The sequence below is a fragment of the Sorex fumeus genome, unplaced genomic scaffold, assembly GCF_029834395.1.
Source record: "Sorex fumeus unplaced genomic scaffold, SorFum_2.1 ptg000126l, whole genome shotgun sequence".
NCBI classification, from domain to species: domain Eukaryota; kingdom Metazoa; phylum Chordata; class Mammalia; order Eulipotyphla; family Soricidae; genus Sorex; species Sorex fumeus.
In genome coordinates this window covers 310,531-335,455 of record NW_026606183.1, presented here as the reverse complement: position 1 = coordinate 335,455, position 24,925 = coordinate 310,531, and the positions used below count along the sequence as shown (strand labels likewise).

General features: G+C 64.4%; 1 protein-coding gene across 1 annotated transcript; it reads left to right on the top strand.

Moving 5' to 3' along the window:
- The first annotated feature begins 1,275 nt into the window (after nt 1-1,275).
- Nucleotides 1,276-21,338, top strand: CASTOR2 (cytosolic arginine sensor for mTORC1 subunit 2). The gene is made up of 9 exons (XM_056137714.1): nt 1,276-1,610; nt 17,617-17,687; nt 17,973-18,166; nt 18,376-18,508; nt 18,659-18,782; nt 19,087-19,197; nt 19,513-19,595; nt 20,958-21,052; nt 21,135-21,338. The coding sequence occupies exons 1-9, from the start codon at nt 1,498-1,500 to the stop codon at nt 21,198-21,200; spliced, it is 990 nt and encodes a 329-aa protein (XP_055993689.1). The 5' UTR covers nt 1,276-1,497; the 3' UTR covers nt 21,201-21,338.
- Nucleotides 21,339-24,925: the final 3,587 nt, after the last annotated feature.

The following is a 24,925-nucleotide window of genomic DNA, read 5'->3' as shown; positions in this document are numbered from 1 at the left end:
CAGGATTTGCTCAGTAGAGCTGACCCATCATGGGCCCAAACCACTCTTTTTGTATGGGTGTTTTATTTGGGGGTTACTCAAACATTCATCAGGGGTGACCCCAATGCTCAGGGGTTACTCCTGATTCGATACTCAGAAATCACTCCTGGTAGTGCTCAGGGGACCGTGTGGGATGCCAGAGATCAAATCCAGGGCATAGGTATGCAAGGCAAGCGTCCTGCCCGCTGTCCTATCAGTCTGGTAGTTTGTTTTGTTTGTTTTGGGACCATACCTGGCTTTGCATCCAGGGATCACTCCAGGTGGGCTCCAGGTATGGGGTGTCAGGAATACAGCCGGGTGCAAGTTCCCTACGTGCTGGACCACTAGACTGTTGCCTCAGCCCCATCTGTTGCTACTTTAGCCTAGAAAATCACCAGGAAGTGGGGCAGTAGGGGGACATTGGGAAAGGGGCAATGGGACACGGGCCTGGGAGGGCCAGGCAGGGAAGTCCTTGGCTGTGGTTCAGACCTGACCCTAGTCACACCCTGGCATCCCCATCAACCCTCTGAGGGGGGGATGAAGGGCACCTCCACACCGCTCAAACCCCCCTTGGGCATCCTGGGGGTGGCGGTGCCTGCCTTATCTCTTGCCTGTCCTCCCTCACATTTTCCGCTCCAACAAAGCCAAACACAGCGCTGTGGGGGCTTTTCACGCTCCTGTGCCTCGGGACACGCTGTTCCTTCCGCCTGGAAGGCCACTGCCTGCACCCCGGGGAGCCCCCACCCCGGGAGCTCCCCAACCCTGCTGCACCCTGAGCTTCCCATTCATCCTTCAATCCCCAGCCTGGAGGTGCCCCATCCTGCAGGACAGCCTGCGCCAGAGCCCAGCTCGGTCCCCAGCCCGGATTCTGTGCGCTATCCTGTCGCGCTCTCCCTTCCCCGAGGCCTCCCCGCAGCGCCGGACTTGATGCCTCGCGGGGTTGGGGCGGGGAGGGCAGCCCCCCAAATGCCCAAGCGCCAAACGGCGACACAGCTGGCATCTCGGGGTGGGGGTGGTTGGGTCTCATCGCTGCGCTCGGCCTCTCCCGTGGCCCCTCCGGGGGAGAGGGGGCAGGGGGTCGCGTCCGTGCCCATTCCCGGGCCCCGCCCCCCGCCCCCCTGCCCGCCGCAGCTCCGCGACGCCCCGGCTCTCCTCCTCCTCCTCCCCCCCACGCGTGGACTACAAGTCCCGGCAGGCCCCGCGCGGGCGCGCATGCGCCGCGGGCCGGCGTTTGAGTGGCAAGTTGTTTGTTCCAGCGAGCAGCAGCTGCCGTGCGCGCCGGGCGCCCAGCGCCGCTGCTCCGCCAGCGCTGCCGCCCGCGCCCCTCGCCTTTGTCCGTGTGCCCCCCCCCCGCCCGCGTCCCGGGGCCCGGCCGGAGCCCACCTCCCGTCCCGGGGCCGGCGGGGCGCGCAGGGGGCGGGGGCCGCGGCTCGCCCCGCTGCCCATGAGCCGCGGCGGGGCGCGGGGCGCGGGCGGACGATGGAACTCCACATCCTGGAGCACCGGCTGCAAGTTGCCAGCGTCGCCAAGGAAAGCCTCCCGCTCTTCACCTACGGCCTCATCAAGCTCGCCTTCCTGTCGTCCAAGACCAGGTGAGCGCGCCGGGCACAGACAAAGGGGCCCGCTGCCCGCCGCCGCGCCGCGCAAAACAACTTGGAGCCCCGGGCAGCGCCCCCGCCCCGCCGCCCAGCCGGGCTTGGCTCGGTTTGGGGCTGGGTCGGGGGCTTTGGGGGCTTTTTTTGGGTTTTTTTTGCCTTTCCTTTTCTGCGCCTTCTCCGTTTGGACCCAGCCACCCTGCTGTACCGCCGATTGGGGGGCGGGGGGCGGGGGTCCTCTGATCCCCAGCGCGCCCCCCGACCCCCAGCTCCGCAGACGCATCCCCGCCGCTGTCGCCCCGCGCCGCGTCCTCGGCTGCCCGAGCCGGGCAGGACCGCGGAGGGGCCCCGGGGATGGATCCCGGAATGAATGAACGAACGAACGAACGAATGAATGAATGAAAAACAGGTGTGGGGACGCGGCGGTGGGAAAAACAAACTAACGCGGCCCCCTCCCCCACCCGCTCGCCGGGGCCGGCCGGCGCTGGGGGGCGGGGTAGGGAGGGAGAGGGGGCGCGCGGGGCTCGGCCCCGGCGGGGTGGGGGGACTCGAATTTAGATCGGGAGTGGATGTTTTGTCTCCCGGGGCCGGCCCCGGAGCGGGGCGCGGGGGCGGGCCGTGGGTCAGGGTCAAGGTGGGCTTGGGGGGCCGTGGGGGGCGGGGGTGCTGGCCGCCGAGCCAGGGGGAGGAGCGGGCATGCTTACGGCTCTGCCGTGAGGCTGGGCTTGGATACTGCAGGGGGAAAAAACAGAGTGGAAGAAGGCCTTGGAGGTTTTTTTTTTTTTAAATAAAAAAAAAAAAAAACACCCAGCAAGTTGGATTTTCCCCCAGCGCCAGGTCGAGGGCTGCTTTAAGGGAGTTCCAACCGGGTTTGGGATTAAGGCGGATTTGGGGAGGTGGGTTTTTTATTTTTTTCTGTATTTTTTTTATTTTTTTACCCCCTTGGTGGAGTGTGATTGCGGCCCCAGCTCGCCCCGGTAACTTAAATCCCTTGTTTGTCCACCACGGAGGGATGAAGTTGTTGTTGCCCGATCGGGCTTTTTCGGTGGCTGTCTCGTGCGGAATGAATGAATCGTTGCCGGCAGGTCAAGGTTACGGCGAGCGCGCCCGCCCCCCTCCCGCCCCCACCCGGCCCCCGCCGCCCCCTGGGCACGGAGCACCCTCCCCGCCGCCTCTCTGCCCATGAAAGTTCCAGCCTGGCAATCGCACTTTGATGTGGCTCGGGCCATTGTTTGCCAGCCGAGCCGGTGGTGGCCAGAGGGCATCTTGTTGCCTGCCCGCCGCCGCCCGGTGGGGTCCCGGGGGCCACTGGCCGCTGCGCTGCTGGCCCGGCCCCCGCTCCTTTGATGGCAAAGGTAATTATTAAACAGGTCATTTGAAAACAAAAGCCAACTGCTTAAGAGGTTCTGGAGCTCCTCCCGCCCCTCCTCCTGAGCCCCCCACCCAGGACACCCTCCCTGGCCCCCAGCTAGCTGCCCTCTGCCGCCCACAGCCTGGAGGAAACCGCCTGTTTTCCCAGCCCGGGGCCTCGGGCAGCCCCCCTGGCTGGCTCCCATTCAAACGGGGACGTTGACGGTGATGACTCAGGCTGCGGCTGTGCGGGGCTGGGTGCCGCCAGGAGGGGGCATGGGGGGCTTCTTAGAAAGGCAGCGAGCCTCTGGCTCCGGGCCACCCCCGCCCACCCTGTGTGTGTGTGTGTGTGTGTGTGTGTGTGTGTGCCAGGGACTGGGCCACCTTGGGTAAACCCCCACCCCCACCCCCACCATCCAGGTCCAGGTTAGAGACCTCATTAATGAGCCGGACCCCATGGGGAGATCCTGCCGGCCCTTGACCTCGGAGAGCCCGCCTCCACCGCCTCCTCCTGCAAGAGGCGGCTGCCCTGTGGCCCGGGTGACCAGTCCAGTCTTCAGATGACTCAGGGGTCAAGGGTCACCATGTCTCAAGGGTCGTACTCCACATGGGCGGCTGGGCACCGACACTGGCCATGGGTGCTGCCCTCCCCTTCCCACTCCCCCCCCCAAGCGGCAAGGTAGGGCCCTTTGCCCTCCCTGTCTGAGTCTCGCCCTCCCCTTTGGGGAGAACTACCTGTGAATGGTTTGAATGGTCTCGGGAAGCGGGGAGCTCCGAGGGGTCACTGAGCAGTACTTGGTGCTCAGCACCCAGGTGGCATGTCGGGGCCCCTTTGGACTGTCTCCCCCCCCCAACTGCCCACTAGTGTCCCTCGACACGGCTTGGGGGAGGGGGGCCCTGTCTAGCTGCCTGGGTCGTCCCTCACTCCCTCTGGATCCCCCCCTAGCGCAGTCCAGGCTCTGTCCCTGGCTGGGACCTTGGGTGACTCCGTTCTCCTGCCATACTTCAAGGTCTCGAGATAAAGAGGCTGGTGGGGCCCAGCCCTGGTCGGATCCTCAACCCGTGGCGTCCCATAGCGTCCCCTGAGCACCTCCAGGAGTCATTCTGAATGTTCGAGCCAGGAGTCAGCGCAAGCCCCTGAGTACCTTGAGAGAGCGCCCTGAAACGTCTCCTGCCCCTCCCCGTGAGCTCTTCGCCTGTCTTTCCCCTCCCATCTTTCTGGACTAAAGGCTGGGGGCCCTACTCGGAGTAGGGGTGCGGCTGGATCCAGTATCTCCAGCCAGCGCCCCTGCCCTCTTTGAAGCTCAGAGCCTGGTTAAGAAAGAAAGAGGGGATGAGGAGAACAGGGAGGAGTCTGGGAAGGGGGTTCCTGGGCGTAATAGATGGAGTTGTGGAGTTGATTTGAGAGGTGGGGGGCTTTTGGAAGAGGTGACATTAGCATGTCAGGTTTTAAAATAGGAGTTACAGGCAGGGAGGGAGGTTGGCATGGCTCGGGGGTCGGGGCATATGGCTTACACGTGCAAAAACCCAAGTTTTGATGCCTGGTGTCCCATGAATTCCCCACCACTGCTGGGATACCCCAGGTCACCCCCACCACCAGGCCCAAGTAGTGGTACCGTACGGGCCTGAGCACTGAGGTGCTGTCTGCTTAGCCCAGTTCCACTGCGGACGGCCCCAAGTCCCTGAGCCCTGTTTGGGAAGTGTCCCCCCAAATTAGGGATTAGCTGGGTGGAAGGGGTCCCAGTCCCTCTGCTGTGTGTGTGTGTGTGTGTGTGTGCGCATGCATCTGTGTGTCTTTGCATCTGTCTCTATGTGTGTGCGTGTGTGTGTGTGTGCCTGCATGTCTGTGCATGTGTGGCACAGCCGTGTGCATTAGGCGTTACACTGCTTTACAGAGACGCTCTGGGAGCCCCGGGAGGGCTGGGGTTCGATGCCCGCTCCAGGATGTGATACAACTGGACCTGGAGCTGCTATCTCCTGCCCATCCTACAGTGACCAGCCCAAAGGGTCAACAGAGCAGGACAAAGCCCCCAGGCCCTCTGGATCCCTCCATCTGTTGCTGCCCAGATATGGGCCCTCCAGGGCTGACCGTTATTGCTTGAAGCCCAGTTTGGGACTCCTGAGCCAGCACCCGCCTCTCCGACTTCCATTGCTAACGCCTGCTCCTGTTCTCCGGCCTCCAAGTGCAGAACTTTCCGGGCAGCTCGCCCCAGCCCCGCCACACCCCCGGAGATAATCAGGGCTGCCACTTTGCTCTCCCATCTGCAGCCGAGCTGGGAGACCTGGCCGGCAGGCTCAAGGTCACGCCGCGGGAGGATGGCGGAGCTGGGTCTGGGACCCAGGCCACCCGGCCCTGTGCTCAGCTCGCCGCTTTATAGACACTAGTGCCTGCCTGTCCACTGCCACCGATGCGGGGACGGTGACCCAGATTCCAGCCCCAGCCTCAGCCGCGGCGTCCCTGGAGAAGCGCCATGCCTCTGTCCCAGCTCGGGGCAGTGTGGGTGCGCCTCTGGTCCAGAGGCGGGGGGGAGGCTCAGAGCACACATCTCGAGGGTGAGCCCCCCAAGATCACACTTGAGGAGCCCACTGATTCCCCCACACCCTGACGTCCAGTGGCCTGGCGAAAGGCCATCTGTGGCTGAGCCCTCTCCCACCTGGCCCTGAGCCCACAGAGTGTTCCTGGCACCCACACTTTTCCCACCAGCCCTTTGTTCTCTGTCCGAAGGGGTCCTTCTCGCCTACCTACCCACTTTGTCCACCTGCTTGTTCTTTTGCATTCTGTTCTAGCCTTCCCCTCTTCCAGGAAGGCCTCCGTGAGTGTATGGCTGAGCTCAGCCCCTTCCTCGGGCCTGAGGGACTTAGTCTCAAGGTGAACCACGGCTGGGGGAGGCCGGGAGGGAGGAACTTTTCTTTGAGCTCCAGTAAGGAGGCCTAAGCAATACAAAGTTTAGACTTGGTGTGGGAAATCCGTCTTGCTTAGAGGCTCACTGATGCTGTCAGCCAGGAGCTGGACCTCCTGGTGCATCCTTGGCACCAGAGCGTAGCCCCCAGGGTGCAGGGGTGCAGGGGTGAGGGGGGAAGGACCCCCGGTCAGGCTGCACCGAGTCTGGGACACACCCCCCTTCTCTACTGCCTCCCCTCCCCTACCCTCCCCTCACAGAGCCGAATTACACGGACACACAGCCACCAATCCCTGGCCCAGGGAATGAGACCATCATGGGCCAATCAGAATGCGCCGATGTAAATGGGCCAATCAGAACTCGCTGATGCAACTGGGCCAATCAGAGCTCACTGAGGCAAACTGCCCCCGCCCCCCCATGGGTGCTCGCAGCCACTGGGAGGCTGGGGGGGCCCCCCAGTTTGCAGGCTAGTGCCAGGCAGAGGGGGCCCCTGGGCATGCAGAGGAAAACCCGGAACTCACATCTCATGTATGCACCCTGCTTGCCCTCTCCTCTGTCGGCTGGAATCTGCAGGCTGAACCAGAAGGGTCCTGGCACCCAGGGAATTGTGGGGGACTGGAGGTGTCCAGCTGAGCCACCCTGGGCTCAAGGGACGCGACGTTGTGAGACTCAGAGCGTTCACGACCCCAGAAAGCAAGGCTGAGCCCCAGCACCGAGCTGGGTCCGTTTTCAGGCGAGGACACCGAGGGACAGCACAGAGCCAGGCCCGCTGACCGCAAGCGTGGGGGTCCTATGCCAGGAGGCACCTGTGCGAAGTGTAACAGGAGTGTGGGCACAGGGCCACGCGGTAGGCAAAGTATGGGTCCAGGTGGCCGGAAGTGAAGACACTTGTCCTCTGCCCGGCGGTGGAACCCAGCTGCACCTCTGTCCTGGGGAGCTGTTTTCACAGTGACCCCCAGACACCCCCCCTTGGTCGGATCCCAGCACACACTCCACACCAACCCCCTCCTCCCCACACGCGCACGCGAACACATACACACACACACACACACACACACATATACACATACACACATACACACACACACACACACACCCATCTTACCAGCAGGTCATCGTGAACACTGAAGATTTGAGATTTTGCCGAATTCCAAAGAGCAGTGGACAGTGGCCACCGTTGGGGGGAGAGACAGATCAGCAGGGTGTTGCCCCAGCACCTACACCGCGGAGTCAGCTCGAGCTCTGCCAGCAAGCTCCATCAGCATCGTCTGAGAGACAGCTCCAGCTCTATGGCTCTCCTCATACGGTCGTGATTCTAGTGAGCCTGGATCCTGTCCTTGTCATCTAGGAATCAGGCTGAGGACAGCCCTCATGGAGACTGATGGAAGGGGCAGCCAAAAACAGGTTCTGGATCCCAGAGCCGGAAGGAAGCACGCAAGGCTTCCTGAAGGAGGGGGCGCCGCATACTGTGCCCACGTGGGGTGGGAAGTCCAGCGGTGCTGGGAAGAAGGGAGACAGCCCAGCAGAGAACAGGGAGGAGCAGGAGGGAGCCAAGAAGTGGGGTCCAGAGCCCGTTTTCACTCCCACCTCAGGCAGCCTTGGGCCACCACTGCCGCAGGGGCAGGGACTGTCCCCTCCACCCACCCAGCTCCTGACACCAGGATCTCAGCCAGACCCACACTCCAGTCCTGTGGCACCCCCTTCTGTGTCTGCCGCCTTGGTCGGGGCCCTGTACCGAGGGCTCGGAGCACCGCAGGGGTCCGTGTCCGTGCAGTGATGAGGGCTGGGATGGAGAGGCCCCACCTGAGGCCCAGCGACTGGGGTCAGTTGTGCTGTGACCCCCTGCGCATCCCGTGTCCTTCCATCCCGGCTCGTCCCCCACTCACCCTCGCGCCCCCCACCCCGTCTGCTTGGCCTGTTTCCAGGCCCGAGGCGGCTGGTGTGGTCTAGAGCATCTGCGCCCAGGCACCCTCCCCTCCCACCTCTGGGGGGGCTGGACAGGCGAGGGGAGGCTAGCAGGGTCGCCGCCTGTGGCCTCGCTTGTGCCCACAGGCAAGCAGCAGCAGAAGATGTTTCCCACTCCCTGGGTGGAAATTCACGGTTTCCACCTACTGACTTTTGGGGTGATTTGCGGTGACACGACAGGTAACTCCTACTCTGACACTGTGATCTGTCCTCAAGTGGAGAATTCTGAGAGATGACTCAAAGCACTACAGCGAATGACCAGTGACGTTGGCCTCTGGCTGTCGTAGTAATCTTGTGAGGCCCCTAATGATCATCACCTCCAGGAAGCCCCCCTGGGCCCCTCCTGAAGACCTCCTGGGCTCTCCATGCTGTGAGGGATAGCTTAGGGTGGAGGTTCACCCCAGATGCGTGTCCGGGGTCAGACCAGCACTGTGGCACTGATCACCCCTGTAGAGAGGTGGCCAGTCTCTGGCTGGGGACGCCCCAGGACACAGAGACCCCCCTAAGGCCCCAAGCTGCACCTTGGCTGAGCAGACAGACCCATGAACCATGCCCATGGTGAGTCAGCCCGAGCTTCAAGAAACACACCCCCTCTCCCCCCCCCTCCCCCCCCCCCCCCCCGTGTCCATTCCTCCTGTCTGCCTTGGGAGCCGCCTCACCTTGCTAAAGGACAGGGAACATTCTCATGAATGTGGGTGAGCACAGGATGAGCAGAGACCCTCCCTCCCGCTGCCAGCCCGGGTGGCATCATTCTGCTCAGGCTATGCCCCTGGCATCATCTGTGGGATGTTGTGCCAGGCTCCCTCCACCCCAGACCCCTGAGGAACACTTGGGGTCTGATCTGCCGGCCCAGGTCACTCTCCATAGCCCAGAGGTGAGAATGGCCTGGAGCGAGAATGGCCCTTTGAGCGTCTCAAGAACCAGCCAGCCTGCAAGGATCCCAGCTCCAAGGGCATACCCCCTCCCACCCCAACACACACCTCCCAGCACCTCTGGGTAGAGCCTGGAGGCCCCACTCAGAACATACAGTTGCTGAGAACACAGACATTCATTCATTCACGCCAATGATTACTCAAATGGGTCACAAAGTGTGAAAATGGTCCAGGGGCAGCTCCAGGGCGAGGAGCCCATGATCGGAACCCCAGTGCCATGGATGGACCCCCAGCACTGAGCCGAGGGGCGGGGCTCCCCAGTGGGGAAAACCCACTGACTGTCCATGAACACATATGTGTACACACCAATGCGTGACTATCAGAGAGGCCAGGATGGCCCTCGGCTACGAAGGGCACACTACAGTATGCAGGAACATGGAGATGAGCTCGGGCACAGGCTGAGATACATGCCAGCTGGAGGGGGTGGGGTGGGGAGCTTAGAGGACTGTCCGGCAGGTGGAGAGGACTGTCCGGCAGGTGGGTGTGGGGGGCTGGGGTGGGAGCCCGGGAGCCCGGCTCCCCCCCCCCCCCCCCCCCCCGCTTTTTGGGTCACACCTGGCGATGCACTGGAGTTATTCCGGATTCATGCACTCAGGAATCACTCCTGACGGTGCTCGGGGGACCATATGGGATGCTGGGAATCAAACCCGGGTCGGCTGCGAGCAAGACAAATGCCCTCCCCAAGGTGCTATTGCCCCTCCCCAAGGTGCAAATCCAGGGCCTCTGTGTACACAGCACGGGCAGGAGCCTGGCCACCATGACCAGCTGTGAGGCCCGGAGGCAAGGTGTCTTTGGAGCCAGGGTCACACCGTGGTCGTGGCTGGGTCCCGAGCCACAGAATTGGGTTGGACCTGCAGACGTGTGCAAGTGTGTGAGTGCGCGTGTGCGCGCGCGCGCGCGCGCGCGTGTGTGTGTGTATGTGTGTGTGTGTGTTTGCACGTGCATATTTGTGAGTGGAGATGGGCACACCTGTCCAGGGACCTGCCCAAGTGCCTCCTCCCCTATCTGATGATCTGGGTGCCCTAGGGTCCCTGGGCCGATGGGCGACTGACCGGGGTGAAGGGCCCAGGAAGCTTCCGGGCAGACAGTGGGTGTGGGGTGGGGGAGTGATTTCCTTTCTTGGGCCTCTGGGCTCGCCTGTACTTGCTTCCCCCGTGGGGGTCCCCGCTCTGCCTGGTGGTGCTAGGGAGAGCAGTAGGCGGGGATGTTCTCAGACTTCAACCTCCTTTTCTTCAGGGCCCGGAAGTCAGCAGCCGGCCTGTCCTGGAGACTAAGCAAACAGCTGCCGGGGGCAGGGCTCACCCGAGCACTGGGGTGGGGGGAGGGGTCTGTGGGAAGAGGTCAGAGCCCCCCACCACACACACACACACACACACACTCACACTCTGCTTGGTCTCAGCTGGACCATCTCAGGCTCGGAGCCAGGCCGGGGGAACCACTCAGCAGCCCACAAACCTGGGCTCATTTTTCATTTCTCTCCTGTGGGGGTCGGACAAAGAACCCGGGTCAGACATTCCCCACCGCCCCCCCCCCCCCCGCCCCGCAGAACCACCACTCAGCAGCTCTGGGGCCCGTGCGGGTGGTCAGGAGCTCAGTGGACACGGTCTCCTCTTGGAAACGGGGTGAAGCGTGCGCCTCTCGGGGAGGAAAGTGGCCCCCGGGACAGTTGCATCGAGGGAAGACGCTGTCTGACGCTGCGCCCCAGCCCTGGAGGGGGAGGGGTCAGCAGGCACCCTGAGCTGGGGCTCGCCCCCGCCTCCCTCCCAGGCCACCCACCCTGCACCCTGACCGCCACCCCATCTCACCACGCAGCTGTGAGACACGGGGTCTCACTCCTACCCTCAGCCTGTGTCTGGTTTAGCTCGCGTCTTGGGGGCCAGGGAGAGGTAGCAGATCCGGCACCTCTGAGTGTGACCCCAACTCCCGTACTGGGAGTCGCCCCTGAGCCCTGCTGGCTTCAGCTGCCCCCAAACCCAAGAAGAAGTCAGTCACCGTGTGTGCTGGGGGACCTCCAGGCCCAGGAGAGCCCCCTCTGCCCCCCGGGGGTCAGAACAAGCAGCTGAATTCTGTGACTTGGCGGTTTCCCCCAGAGGTCACTGGCACTGAGAGGGACTCAGTTTCCCGTCTCACATGGACTTGGGTGTCCGCGCCCCACGCCAACCCCTCATGGCATGTCCCACGGACCGAGGGGCGGGTCCAGGTGTGACTGCATGGGCCACGGCTAGAGCCGGAGTGGAGCCCATTGAGAGGTCTTGAGACGCAGCATCAGCGGTCTCAGGCGCTCCCAGGCCCCTGTGACACCCACGTCTGTCACCCAGCTAGTGTGAATGGCTCCTCAGGGCGGGGGCACAACAGCGCCCTCTGGTGGGTTGGGGCGGAGGTGGGGGGGAGGCCCCACCCTGAGATCCAGGACTGGCCCCCAGAGCCACGTGCCTGCCCCCAGCACCCCAGAGCTCGTGTTCCCGCGTCTCACCCCACCACCGCACACACTGGCTCCACAGAGGGAACTTGAGATGGGGGGTGTCGGGAAGGGACTTGGAGAAGGAGGAACAGCATGTGCGAGGCACGGAAGCGTGGCCGAGAGAGCGACAGAGATGGGGTGACATGGCCACAGGAGCCGTCGCTCCGTCCACACTCCTCAGTGGGGTCAGGCCCCCCACCATCAGGGGTCGGAAGCAGCTCAGGGGGGACGAGGGGGATGGGGGCCTGCGGGCACTGAGCATCAGTTGTGGTGGGGACAGGCATGTGGGGACCCACCTTTGTTTTTTCTTCCTCTGGTTTTTGGGGTCATGCCTGGCAGTGCTGGGGGCTGGGGAGGGAGCCGGGTCCCCCCCCCCCCCCCGTGCAGAGCGGGCCCTCACCCTTGTCCCCTGTTTGGGCAGGGGAGTGCCCCGGCTGCAGAGGCCCCCACCCCTATTCTCCATCTGCCTCTCCTGGGGGCACTGACCCAGGCTGGTCTCGTCTTCGTGACCTCATCGGACCCCAAACACCACCACCCCCCTCCGCCCCCCGCCTGCGGTGACCGCCAGACCTCAGACCCTGCTGGGCACGTGTATATCTCGCTTGCTCTCCCAACAGCCCCCCCCCTGCCCATGCATGTGACCCCCCATTCCAAGGCCTCTCTGGCTTCACCCCACCCCACAGAGCCAAGGCTGGACCGCCCCGGAGGTGAGGGGTGCCAGGGCTCAGGAGAGCATGCAGAGCAGTGAGTGGGCACCGCCAGCCCCTCTGACCCTCCGGGCGTCCCTGCCAAGGCGCCTCAGCCCTGAGGTCACCGGCTCCTGTGTGGGCAGAGAGGGCCTTGGCAGACAGGCCTGGGCGCCCTGAGGCTCTGCAAACACCCTCCCCCCTGCCCACTGTGCAGCCACCGTCTGACTCCACAGACCCGACCCGCAGTCTTGGCAGCAGCCCAGGGAGCATTTTAATAAAAAAAACGAAACCTTGACCCACCCACCCACTCACCACGGAAGCCCTCGGCTCGTGGCCCAGCAGGAAACTCCCGCCACTGCCCAAGGGTTCTAAGAGGCCCAGGGGCGGGCCTGGGGCCACTAGCAGTCATTGGTGATTTTTTTGTCTGTCTTAGGACCACATCTGGCGTTGATACTCAGGGCTGACTCCTGGTGGTGCTCGGGGGACCCTCTCGGGTGCCAGGGTTGGAACCCGGGTTGGCCAGCATGCAGGGCCAGCGCCCTCCCCGATCTGGACTCCCAAGTGGTCCAGGCTGGGATGTCTCGGTGCTGACTTGGCCCTGCACCCCCGCACTGCTAGCCTGGGCGTCAGGGCATGTTGGGGAGCAGGGAGGACCGGGGCTCAGCACCGTGAGCCCCAAGAACCTGGCGAGCCCAGAGCAGCTGGAGTTCAGTTACTTCTGGGCTCTGGAACTGAGCCCCAAGGGGAAGGGCCTGGACAGCGCCCAGGTCCCTCTGGAGTGCAGCCCACCCACCCCCGCCATGACCAGGCTGTTCCCAGGGCTCGCTGGCTCCTGGGTCTGGGTGGGGGCGGCCCCCCGCCTGAGCCTGTGCCTATTCACCTCCTAAACCACCCCCTCCCACCCTTCCTGAGAGGCCCTGTCTCTGTCTGCCCCCATATGGGCCCTCGCCGCTGCTCTGGCTGGGAACCTGCCTTGTCCCCTCTGCCCTGTCCTGCTCGTGTGACCCCCTGATGGGGACTGGGACAAGAGGTTTGGCCCAAGTGTCGGGTCGTCTGCGGGTACCCAATCATCCCACAGGACCCTGGCTGCTGGGGCCTTCCGGGACTCAACGGTTGCAGCTGAGTCCTGGGGGACCTGCTTCACGCAGGGAACATCAGGAGATGCCCCCCACCTGCCCTCCTGGCTACTCGGACACTGCGTGGGTGCTCCCAGGGCATGACCCCCAGGTCAGTGGCTGCCGGTGCCCTCGCCCCAAGCTTTTCTGCCTCATCTCACGGCCCCAGGGACTGTAGAGAGAGCCTGGACTGGGCATTCTGCGACCCCTCACCCCACAGAGGAGACAGATGAGGCTCTGTGTCCAGGCACGTGGGACAGCCTGGGGCTCAGTGGGGAACTCAGGCAGGAAAGTTGTAGAACATGCACCCAGACCACAGGTGACTTTTAAATTCGGACTCCTCGAAGTCACGTCGGCCACGAGAGCCTCATTGCAAAGGTCTCAGAGCCTCTGTGGCTCGAACCCCCAGCTGGACCCGGCAGTGTAGACTCTCCACCTATCCCAGAGCTTCCTGAGTTGTAGACGCCTCGCCTGGGCACGGGACAGAGCCGGCCAGGTTCCTTTGGCCTGGCGGCCCTGGCTCCCTTCAGATCCACCCCCCACACACAGGTCTCTCCGTGTTGGGCCCCGTTACGACCTGCCACCCCTGATGGCCGTGCCATCATGCCCGGGGTCACCGGCTCCTCTTTGGGTCTGTGATAAGAATCCCACAGTGGGTAGGGCGCTTGCCTTGCACATGTTCAACCCGGGTTCGATTCCCAGCATCGCATATGGTTCCCCGAGCAACGCCAGGAGTAATTCTTGAGTGCAGAGCCAGGAGTAATCCTGTGCATTGCAAAAAAAAAAGAAGAATCCCAGCAGGAGTCGGGGCTCAGCGCTGCTCTGTGCCTGCTGAGAGCTTTTGGGCATCCGTGGCCACTTGGGTTCTGTGGGGTTTGCCTGCCAGGCACTTCTCCTCTGACCTTCGTGGAAGACAGCACCCGCCCCTCCAAGCACCAAGCCCACAAGTGGCCGTGCACAGACACCCCTTGGCCACCTGCCCGGTGAGTGAGTGCCCGTCAGTTCCGAGGTGCCTGAGAACCTGGTGGGGGAGGGGAGGGCGAGACAGGAGAACGGGGTCTCGGCCTCACCAGGCTTGGTGGGGTCGTCAGTGGGACACCAGACTCCGGCCTTGGGCAGGCACAGAAATCCAGATTTCCTGGGGATACCGAAGCTCCTGCTCGCCAGGGGCCCCCATGATGATGGTCAGTCAAAAGGCAGTTGTCCCCTGCACCCCACATGCCCGACACTTGGGCCGGGCCCCTCTGGTTAGCATGTCCCTGTCCAGCCTGCACTTATCTTCCTGCTCATCGGTCTGGTTGCCAGGTTGGAAGCTGGGGAGCAGGTTCTGGACAGGCCATCCGGGGGCAGCCTCTGTGGCGCGGCCCCTCCCCCAGCCCCGGCTGAGCCTCGGTGTCCGCAGCTGGTGGCCAGGAGGGGCCCGTATGAGGCCTTGCTCCGGGCCTCGCCAGAGCCCCAGAGTAAACAGATCAGGTTTCCGGCATGGCCAGCGAGCCGGGGCCACGGCGGCCACGGGAGTGGAAAAGGCTCTGGGTGACGCAGCGCCGGGCTGGGGGGAGGGGGAATGGTCAGCTGTGGGCTCCTGTGTACGTCCCCACACCGGCTGTCATTCTCAGTTTCCCCAAAAGCATGCAGAAATCAGACCAAGCCAGTGCAGGCAGCCCCAGCATGACCAGCGGAGGCCTGACCTGCAGACCCCAGCATGGTGTTGACGGCAGCCGGAGTGGGCCGTGCCCTTTGGCCTCTGGCTTAGGAAATGTGGCTGCTGTTTTGGGGTGCCGGGAGGGAGGGATGGAGGGAGAGAGGGAGGGAGGAAGGTGTGAGGGCAGGGGGTCAGCTGGGGGCCAGGGCAGGACGGAGGAGGTGGCACTCAGGTGACCAGCCGCCTGTACTGGCCTGGTCTCCCGGCGACAGGGCAACGGCGGGCTGGGCCAGCCCAGCCCCGGGCCCCAGGCCAGTCAAGTGTTTTCAAGACAAGCTAAAGGGACTGTGACTTCCGGCTCCAGTGGTGGGTCAGGGCTGGGGGCCAGGAGTACAACAGGGCTGTGGGTGTGGTGGGGACATTGTTTCCACTGCTGCATTCTTGGACAGGTGTGGTGTGTGTGTGTGTGTGTGTGTGTGTGTGTGTGTGTGTGTGTGTGTGAGTGACTGCAGGAGTGAGATGTTTGTGTCTACAGGTATGTGATGGGTCTGCAGGTATGGGGGGAGGGTATGCGTGTGTGTTTCTGCAGGTATGTGTGTGCAAGACTGCCCACTTGAGACTGCAGGAGAGAGATGTTTGTGTCTGCAGGTGTGTGATGGACCTGCAGGTGTGTGTGGGGGGGGAGGGTGACTGCAGGTATGTGTGTGCAAGACTGCCCACTCTCGTGTCCAGGCCACCAGAAGGGGGACCTCCCTCCGTAGAGGCCTGGAGTGGGGGGGCTCCTCACCCCGCTCCCTGGGTCCATCCATCTCCATGGCCTGGGCAGCCGGGCTGGACAAGGGCCAAGTGGGGCCCCCTTTCCTCTGGGGGTCCCTGTACTCAACTCGGCTTCACCCCCAACCCCGCTTCTGTGTGAAGGAGGGTTGGGGGGTCCAGCTCTCAGCAGGTACCTGAAGTTGAGACGTTGGTCAGGTACAGAGGCTCCACCCGCCAGCACACCTGGGTGGGCGGTCTGCCATGGGATGTGTCCTCCTAAGTTCCCAGCTGCCGTCAAGGGAAGCACGTTTCTGTTGGGGACCCAGGGAGGTTGAGAAACCCAGGGCTAGAGAGCAGGAGGCCGCTAGGGTGCTGCCAGCCTTACCCCTCCCCCAGCTTCAAAGCCAGAGAAGCCCCCACCCCCATCCCCAGCATTTGCGGGGGCGGGGGGTTGTCTGGGCATGACCCATGAAGCAGCACAGAGAGAGAGAAGGTCACAGGACTGGAGCTCCTGCTGTGTATGCGGAAGCCCTCAGACCACCCCCCAGACAGCCTTACCCACCACTACCACCACCTCTGGGACTGCGGCTCCCATGGGTCTATAATAAACGGAGAAAGGCTCCCAGGCCCATCATGTGCCGTTGCTCAGGTTGTGCACTGCCCAACCCCAAGGTGGCATCATGAGGTCCGTGAGGTGAATGCCTGAGGGTTATGCTGAGGCTCCGGTGCTGCCCGGGACCTCCCCTCCTCGGCAGGGCACAGTCTGACCTGCCCTGACAGGGCGGGGAAGGAGGGAGTTGGCACTAACTGGAAACGGCCTAGGGCCAGGAGCCAGTGCTGGGCTCCAGGTCTGCATCTTGCCTGAGTCCCGTCCCTGACACCAGTCCCAAGCATCGACCAGGTGGCCCTGGTGGCCCCCAGCCCCGCGGGCTCAGGCTACAGTCACCCTTGGGGCCCTGTGAGCACCGTTTGAGACTCAGAGGAAAGGAATAGGTTTGCCCTGGACCTGGAGGAGGGCTGCGGCCAGCCATGGGGCGTGGGCACAGAGCCTGGCCGTGAGGGTGCCGGACAGCAGGAGAAGGACACGCAGCAGCTGGTGGGGCTGAGGGCCACGAGGCCACCAGGCAGGGTGGCGCGTCAGGGAAATGATCTGGGCTATTTCTGGAGCATCATCTTCCCACGGCTGCTGTCCCCGGGGCCGCCCCCTTGCCCGCGGGGACCCGCTCATGTCAGCATCGCGGTGCTGGGGGCCGCACAGGGGTCCCTCGGGGTCACCATCTGCTGCTGTCCCGGGGCAGCAGGGCCCAAGCTGTGATCTGGGGCCAGGAGAGCCGAAGACCTCGCCGGGGTCATTTAACGCATCCTGTTGGGTTCTGGCAGGCTGACTGGGCGGCCGCCATCAGAGTCACAATACCAAGAGCCTCATCACCCCACACCCTCCATGCCCCTCGCCCCGGGCAAACCCCAACTCGCCCTCCGTGCCGTAGCTGGCACCTCTTCAAGGATGTTCTATTCTGGTTTCTTGAGCTTGGTGAAACTCAAGTGACTGCTCCCCTCTGTCCCAGCAACCAGAAATCCATCCACCTGTTCGTCTCCACAGTTGGTGGCCGTAGGATGTGGGCAGGGGACCTCCAGTTTGGGGTGACACTGGGAGCCCCTGCCCCGCAGATCTCTGCAGCCTTGTGTATGTTTCTCTGGAGCAAAAGCTCCCAGGCACCCGGGTGGGGGCTTCAAGACAGCGGCTCGAGGCGCTGGCCCTGCACTGCCTAGATGCCCTCTGGGGTCCTCGCACTGGGCAGTTGTTACCCCTGGGCTCTGGGCCTTGCTGGAGGGGTCAGGGGCAGCCACTGCACCCCGTTTGCATGCCCAGCATCTGTACCTGCACTGGAGCAGGGTCGGGGCATGAAGATAGTGGCCAGCCCAGGTTCTACGGGACCCCCGGAAGCAGCCTTGGCAGTAATGGGGTCTCTGGGGTCTTGTTCTCCCTAAATGCACTGGCCCGCTCGTCTGAGCGAGCTGCAAGCCGATGGCAGAGGATCCAGGGGGGACAAACCAAGACCCCACAGCAGGGCCCTGGAGACAGGCACCGCCTGAGTGCAGACCAGATGGCCTCAGGGACCCTGGAGAGTGGGGGTGTCTCCCAGTGGGTGGCAATACGGGTCTAACTTCATGTCTGTCCGTTTGTCCGTGCAGGTGCAAGTTCTTCAGTCTGACGGAGACCCCGGAGGATTACACCATCATCGTGGATGAGGAGGGTTTCCTGGGTGAGGCCCCTGTGCATCCCCAGACCCTCGCTGAGGACAGTCCACACTCCTTGCTGCCCGCCGTCCGCGATTCCCGCCTGTCTCCCCGCTCCTTGGCCAAGCTCTCAGCCCCACCCTCGCAGGGCCCGGCTGGAGGCCGCCCCCCAGAGTAGCCCCCCACAGTGGCATCACTCTCCAGGCTTGTGGCGGGGGGGCGGGGGTGTGTGTGTGTGCTCACAGGGGTCCCCACTCTGCGGCCTCCCCCACACTGGGCCCAGCAGTCACAGGCTGCCCTGGGTCCCCCAGAATTGCCGTCCTCCGAGCACCTGAGCGTGGCCGACGCCACCTGGCTAGCCCTCAATGTGGTGTCAGGCGGCGGCGGCTTCTCCGGCTCCCAGCCCATCGGCGTCACCAAGATTGCCAAGTCGGTCATCGCGCCGCTGGCCGACCAGAACATCTCGGTGTTCATGCTGTCCACGTACCAGACAGACTTCATCCTGGTGAGCCCTCTGCCCTGTGGGTGTGTGACTCCCAAGCACAGGGGCCGGGCAGAGTCCCTGAGCACTGCTGGGAGGAGTGGGGGGCGCCAAGAAACCAGGGATGGGAAGAGGGGCTGATGTGGGGTGTGAGGCATCCTGCCCCTCCCTGAGGGTCCACCTGGGTGGAGCTGGTCTGGCCGGGGACGGTCCCAGCGTGTCCGTCGCACCAGGTACGTGAGCGGGACCTGCCCCTGGTCACCCACACGCTGTCCTCGGAGTTCACCATCCTGCGGGTGCTCAATGGCGAAACGGTAGCAGCCGAGAACCTGGGCATCACCAATGGCTTTGTAAAGCCCAAGCTGGGTGAGTCGGGGGGGCGAGGGGTCCGTGCCAGGAGCCCCCAGCCTTGCCTAAGCACTGAGAGGACACGGGGGGTGGGGTTGGGGGGGCACGGGCTCAGGGAACAGGGGGACACGCAGTCCCACCCCTTAGTGCCCGCGTCCATCCCCGCAGTCCAGAGGCCCGTCATTCACCCGCTGTCCAGCCCGAGCAACCGCTTCTGCGTCACCAGCCTGGACCCGGACACGCTGCCCTCCGTGGCCACACTCCTCATGGACGTCATGTTCTACTCCAACGGGTAGGGGGCTACCCCGCACGGTCTGCGCCAGTCTGCAGGAGGAGGGCCCCGCCCTTCCTCGGGAGCTCCCAACCCGCGGGCAGGGCCCTGAAAGAGGAGGTGGCCCTTGTGTCTGGACCGCAGGCTCTGTGACCTGCCCTAGGACCAGGGGCTGGCAGGCCATCCTGCTGCCCCACGCTGATGGGTGGTGGCCGCCCCTGTGACTGCTGGGGGGGGGGCGGGGGGGGGGGGCCTTCCCGCTGCAGCACCGGGCCAGGCTAGGTGGGGGTCCGGGTACTAGCTTCATCCACTCTCCTGCCTGCAGAATGAAGGACCCCCTGAGCGCCAGCGACGACTGTGGCCACATCCCCTTCTTCTCCTTCTCGCTCATCGAGGGCTACATCTCCCTGGTCATGGATGTGCAGACCCAGCAGAGGTGAGGGCTGGGGGCCGGATGGGGGCACAGCGCAGGTGAGGGGGCGGGGGTGAGCACAGACACCGACGAGGAGGTAGGTGGAGGTGCTGACAGGCTTGTCGCCCCCCCGCCCAGCCCGGCCTTAAGCTGACCTCACTGGCTGGTGATCGGCATTGCCTGCGGGTGTGCTGGGGGCTCCCGAGACCACCCCGGCCTCCAGGTCTTCCTGCATCCTGCACCCCTTCCCAGAAGTGGGGCGCTGGGTCCCACCCTGAGGGCAGGAGTTGGGGGTGCTGGCCCGGGTCACAGGAAACTCACCCGTCTGCTCTCCCCAAGGTTCCCCAGCAACCTGCTCTTCACCAGCGCATCCGGAGAGCTCTGGAAGATGGTGCGGATCGGGGGGCAGCCCCTGGGCTTTGGTGAGCCCCCCTCACACCCCCCACCCAGCGCTCTGCTTGTCCAGCGCCACTCAGCCAGTGCCCTGTGGTGGGGCAGGGGGCTCAGGGCTGAGCACAGCTTTGCACCCAGGAGGCCCCAAGTTTTATCCCCGCGCTGCAGGGACCCCCCAGCCCTGAGCCAGGAACACCTCCAAGTACCGAGCCAGGGGTAACCTCCGAGCTCTGCAGAGGATGGCCCCCCTAAAGGGGAAACTGAGACCTAGGGAGCCTGGGTCCCCCCTGCCCGCAGTTTAGGGACTAGTGAGCAGCATGTGTGTGACGGTGCCCGTTCATCAAATCAGGAACGGTACAGGGCCAGAGCCACGTCACAGAGCAGGGACCCAGCCTCAATCCCCAATCCCCAGTGCCATGCAGGGTCCCCCAAGTCCTTTCAGGAGTGATCCCCCCCCCCCCCAAAGGCAACTTTGTCTGGAAAGAGAGTGCCCGTCTCCCAGTAACAGCCCCAGGCGGGCACAGAGGCTATTGAGTCAGGACGAGCGGCAGGGGAAATGCATAGCCCTAGCCTGCTGGTGGCAGCAGGCATGGGAAGAGTCCAGAAGATTCTAGAAGATTCCAGAGCAGTAGGTTCTACATGCTCTTTGGGGGGACCCGCACCCGTGAGTGCCCAGGGCCAACCCCTGCTCTGGCTGGCAGGGCTGAGGGGACCATGTGTGGTGCCGGGGGTCCATCTTACGTTGGCACACCAGGTGAGCACCTGTGCAGGGCCCTGGCATCTCCTTTGCTGAGGAAGGAAATGGGGTTCACCCGCCCAGGCCCCCTCAGAGAGCATAGCTGTGTCCACCACACGGCGGCCTAGACGGCCAGCCCTGGAACTGGGCTGGGGACTCACTCAGGACAGTGGCAGCAATCAGAGCAGTGACTTGCGGTTTGGATTCCTGGGGCCTCACCCGGCCTGTATGGGGATGACCCCGGGTGGTGCTGTGTGGATGCAGGCAGGGGCTCCTGCATGGACGGGGGGCGCTGCCTGAGAGCCACAGTCGGGCCAGGGGGCAGGATGGTCAGTGCTCGAGCCACGGCGGGGGTTTGTCGGTCCCAACACCAGGAAAAGGGGTTCTGAGGAGGGCTGGGGTGCAGGGGAAGAAGGGTCACAGGGTCAGCCCAGGCGCCCACCCACCCTCGGGAAGCTGGTGAGGACAGGGGTCAGAGAGGAGGGGGCAGTCACCACCACCCCACGCGGGCCCACAGCCCCCCCAGCCCTGGGAGGACTCTCCGGAAGGAAAGCCGACGGGGACTCATGACCCAGAAATGGACAGAGGGTAGGGCCCAGGCGGTCCCGGGGGGCGGGGCTGCTCGCGGGCCTCCATGACAGGCTGGTCCCCGCAGATGAGTGTGGCATCGTGGCCCAGATCTCCGAGCCACTGGCTGCCGCCGACATCCCCGCCTACTACATCAGCACCTTCAAGTTCGACCACGCGCTGGTGAGTGGGGTGTGGACAGTGGGCAGTGGGGTGGGGCTCCCCGGGGGCTCACCAGCTCGCTCGGCTCCCCCGCCCACCCCAGGTACCAGAGGAAAACATCCACGGGGTCATCAGCGCCCTGAAGGTCAGCCAAGCGGAGAAGCACTAGGCGGGAGCGGGGCCCGGTCCCCGGCCGCCCATGGCCCCCCCACGAGGCCCCTGCAGTATTTCTCAACGGACTGGAAAAGGGGTCCGGGGCCCCTGAAGAAGGAGGGTCCTGAGAGACGCCCCAGCGACGCCATCAGGCTCAGGACCCCGCCAAGGCTGCCCTGTTGCCCTCCCCAGGAGCCCCCCCCTCACACAGAGCCCCCTGCCCCCCCACCCCTCGGTAGAGCCTCATGGCTGAGGTCCTGGAGCACGGGGGGCCACAGCCGGGGGGCACGTGCCTAAGGCAGTTAGGGGGGTCCCATCCCCCGGAGTCTCGGGGCAGGAGTCTGGGGTGGGGAGCCGTGGCCTCCTAGTATCCGAGGCCCCCAGAGCCTCAGGGCTGCACCCCGACTCCCAGCAGGACGGCCGGGGGAGCTGGGTGAGCGCGTGAACTCCTAGGACCCCTGTCAGCCTGACCCTGCTTTCCTGGCCTCCATTCCCCTGCGTGGGGCTCCCCAGCACCCTGCGCCACCCCTTCTTCCCCACCGAGGACTAGGCCAGCACGGGGGCCCCGGCACCCGGCCCTCTGGGACCCCGGGACTCCTGAATGAGTGAGTGGGGGGGAGGGGGCAGCTCAGCTGAGCCTTAATTGAGAACGGCCCCTTCCTGTGCCGCTGTCGCCCGCCTGTGTCCAGCCACCGTGGGCAGCGTCCGTCTGGGGGGGGCGGGTTTGGCAGGGCCTGGGGGCACAGCCTCGGGAAGGTCACAGGAAGTGTCTTGGCGCTTTCAGGTAGAAGGTCGTGTGTCAAGTTGGGGTCCCCCAGACACCCCCAAGCCAGCTGGCCAGGGGTCTCAGACGGGCAGGGAAGGGCGGAGGCGGGATGTTGGCTGGGCCGAGGTGTGTGGGCCCCTGGGAGTTCTGACCCACTTCCGGGGAGAGGAGCTGCTGGTGGGGTCGTGTGGGCACTCAGCACCCCGCACTGAGGAGGCATCCTCCGTTTCCCCCCCTGCGCACACAACCCCCCCTTTCTAAGTTGATTCATTTTGCACAAAACAACCAAAACGTGTACATTGTTTGCTGGTTCCAAAACAGGTGGGGCCGGGGACACTCTGTGCCCCTGATCCCTACCTGTCCTTGGAAGGCCTTGGTTTGGGGGGGGCCACGCCTCTCGGAACTCTTCCCCCAGTCCCCCTCCCCTCCCACCCCACCCCACACCCTGCCCTGTGATCCCAGCACCGACCGCGTGGCCCCCGGCCCCCAGAACGTCCTTTGTACACATATAAATACCTGTGTTCTGTGTGGATATGGGCATATACTGTACATAGCATCTATACTGAGCAATATATATGTTAATATATACTGTATGCGCACGCGTGGGGCGTGCAGGAGACCAGGGGACCCCCCCCACTGGGCCCTGCACCCTGGGGTGGTTCCTTCTTAATTCAAGTATAGCGGCAATACAATGATGGACTGATTGGACGCATGGGGCCGGCCCCGACCCCCAAAACCAGCAACCAGGCCTGAGCCCCGGGGCAGGCCAGCAGTGCCCCGCCCCCCCCCCCGCCCCATCTTCCCAGCCTCCCTCGGGAGCTGCATTCAGTGGCCCTTTTCTGCACCCCCGTTCAATGGCTGAGGCCACTGGCCTCTGGGGAGTCTGCTCTTAGACCCAGACGGAGGAAGAGTGCAGGTGAGCAGAAGGCCCCGGGCCCTCGCGCCTACCCCATTCCGTAAGGCCCCCCTCCTCCAGCTGTCTCCATGGTCACGTCCCACCGGCACGCGCAGACTCAGGGTCTTGCTCCCCGGGCTGCCTCTGGGCCTCCCTCACAAGAGAGGTCCAGGGCAGGGAGACTTGGAGAAGGAAAAGCGTCCTCAGCCATGGGCGTGGTCCCCGCTGCCCCAGCTGTCTTGGGGGAGGGGGGGTGCCAGACCCCAGCCCCATTTGGAGGGGTGTTTGTCAGTCTGGTGTATGCCCCAGTGTGGCTGAGGGTGTTGGGGGTGGGGTATAGGAGGTGGTCCTGTCCCCCAGTGATGGCGCAGTGAGGACCAGACTCGAATGCCAAGCCCAGGGTCCCCACCAGACCACTCTCCGCTGGACCCCCAGCCCTGAGCCCAGACAGGCAGTGCCAGCTCCATCCTCCAGGGGTGCTGCCCCCATCACTGCCTTCAGCCCAGGGCGCGTGTCCAGATGGGAGGGCGTGCAGGACGCCCAGATGCGGGGAGCCCTGTCTCCCCTCCAGCCACCAGCATTCTCCCCCCCCCCCTGCCCCCCGCCAGCCCCGCCCCTGCGGGTTGGGAGTGAGCAGCCCGCGTGGAGCCCCACCACGCAGTCTCGGTACAATGGCGGCAAGCAGGGCTGGGGCCACCATGTGCCTGACCGAGGGGCCTGCCCGGCACCCCCTTCACCAGACTTCCCGGCCAACTTGGGGCCCCTTGGTGGTCCTCTGGATCTAGGGAACCCCTGGGGGAGAGACGGAGGGACTCTGGGTGCTGTTTGGGCAGTGAGCGAGGGCCTGGGCATGTGGAGGCAGCGTAGGTGGTGTCCCCCGGCCAGGGGGCCACGGGACAGCCCTAGTCTGGGGTATCCCAGGCAGCTCTGGACGGCGTCCCCCTGCGTCCCAGTGAGGTCGTGTTGCATGTGACCCCCGGTGCAGCCTCTGCTCTGGGCCGATGTCACAGGGTGTGGGGAGGGCACAGGTGCAATGGACATTTGGGGGGTGGGGAGAGTCTGGACATGAGTTCCAAGTCCCCAGTCCTGGGGGCCAGGTGTGGGGTTTGGCCCCTTGTCGGGTGGGCCGCTTGGTTGACGCAGTGTTGGTGGGGCACGAGAGTGGGAGTCGGAAGGTCAGGCCCCGAGAGCCCCCGTGTTGGGTCCTGTCTGCTGCTCAGTTTACCAGAGAAGGTCCAGGAGTAGCCCCCAGGCGGGGGGCGTCTGGCAACCAAATCCCAAGCTGCCTCCCCTCCCCCCCTGCTCTCTGCCAAAATCATTTCCGTTATCCTGAGGTGGGGGTGCGTGGAGGGGCGCAGTGGGGCGGGCAGGGCCCAGGCGTGGGGAGACGTGGGCAGCCCCGCACCAGTCCTGTGTCCTGGCCGGATGGACACACCCTTGAGATCCATGTACTGTACGTTGGAGAGAAACCCCCCCCATCGTCCCCCCCCAAAGACAGTATATTTTGTACTTTGTAAAGTGTTCATTAAAGTGGAAGAAACAGCACCTGGTGTGTCTGTTTGCACGGTGGGTCCCTGATCACCCATCTTCACACCCTGACGGGGGCGGGGGGCGGCGGCGAAGAGTCGGGCACAGGCAGGCTCACAGCCCCACACCCCAAATCAGGGCAGACGATGCCCAGAGTGCCGTGGGGGGGTGGAGGGGGGTGGTTTGCACTGGGATGTTGTGGTTCAGGCTGCGGTCAGAGCCCACAACGGGGGCGCAACGCCCTGGGGTGCCCGGGGGCAAGCTCCAGGCTGGTGGGCGCTGCTACCACCACCCAGCTGGGACCCGAGGAGGCCACAGCGGCCCCCCGGACAAAGGCCAGGAGGGCGCAGGGTTGGGGCTGCCTAAGCACACAGCCGGCCGCAGGATCAGCACCCGGGAAGCCCTGAGGAGACGACAGCTCAGCCGCAGTCTGGAGGACGGGGGAGAGAACAACCGCAGTGGGGCACGTGCTGGCACACAGCAGACCCGGGTTCGATTCCCCGGAACCCCATTTCCCGCACACACAGCCAGGAGGGATGCCCTGAGCAGCACC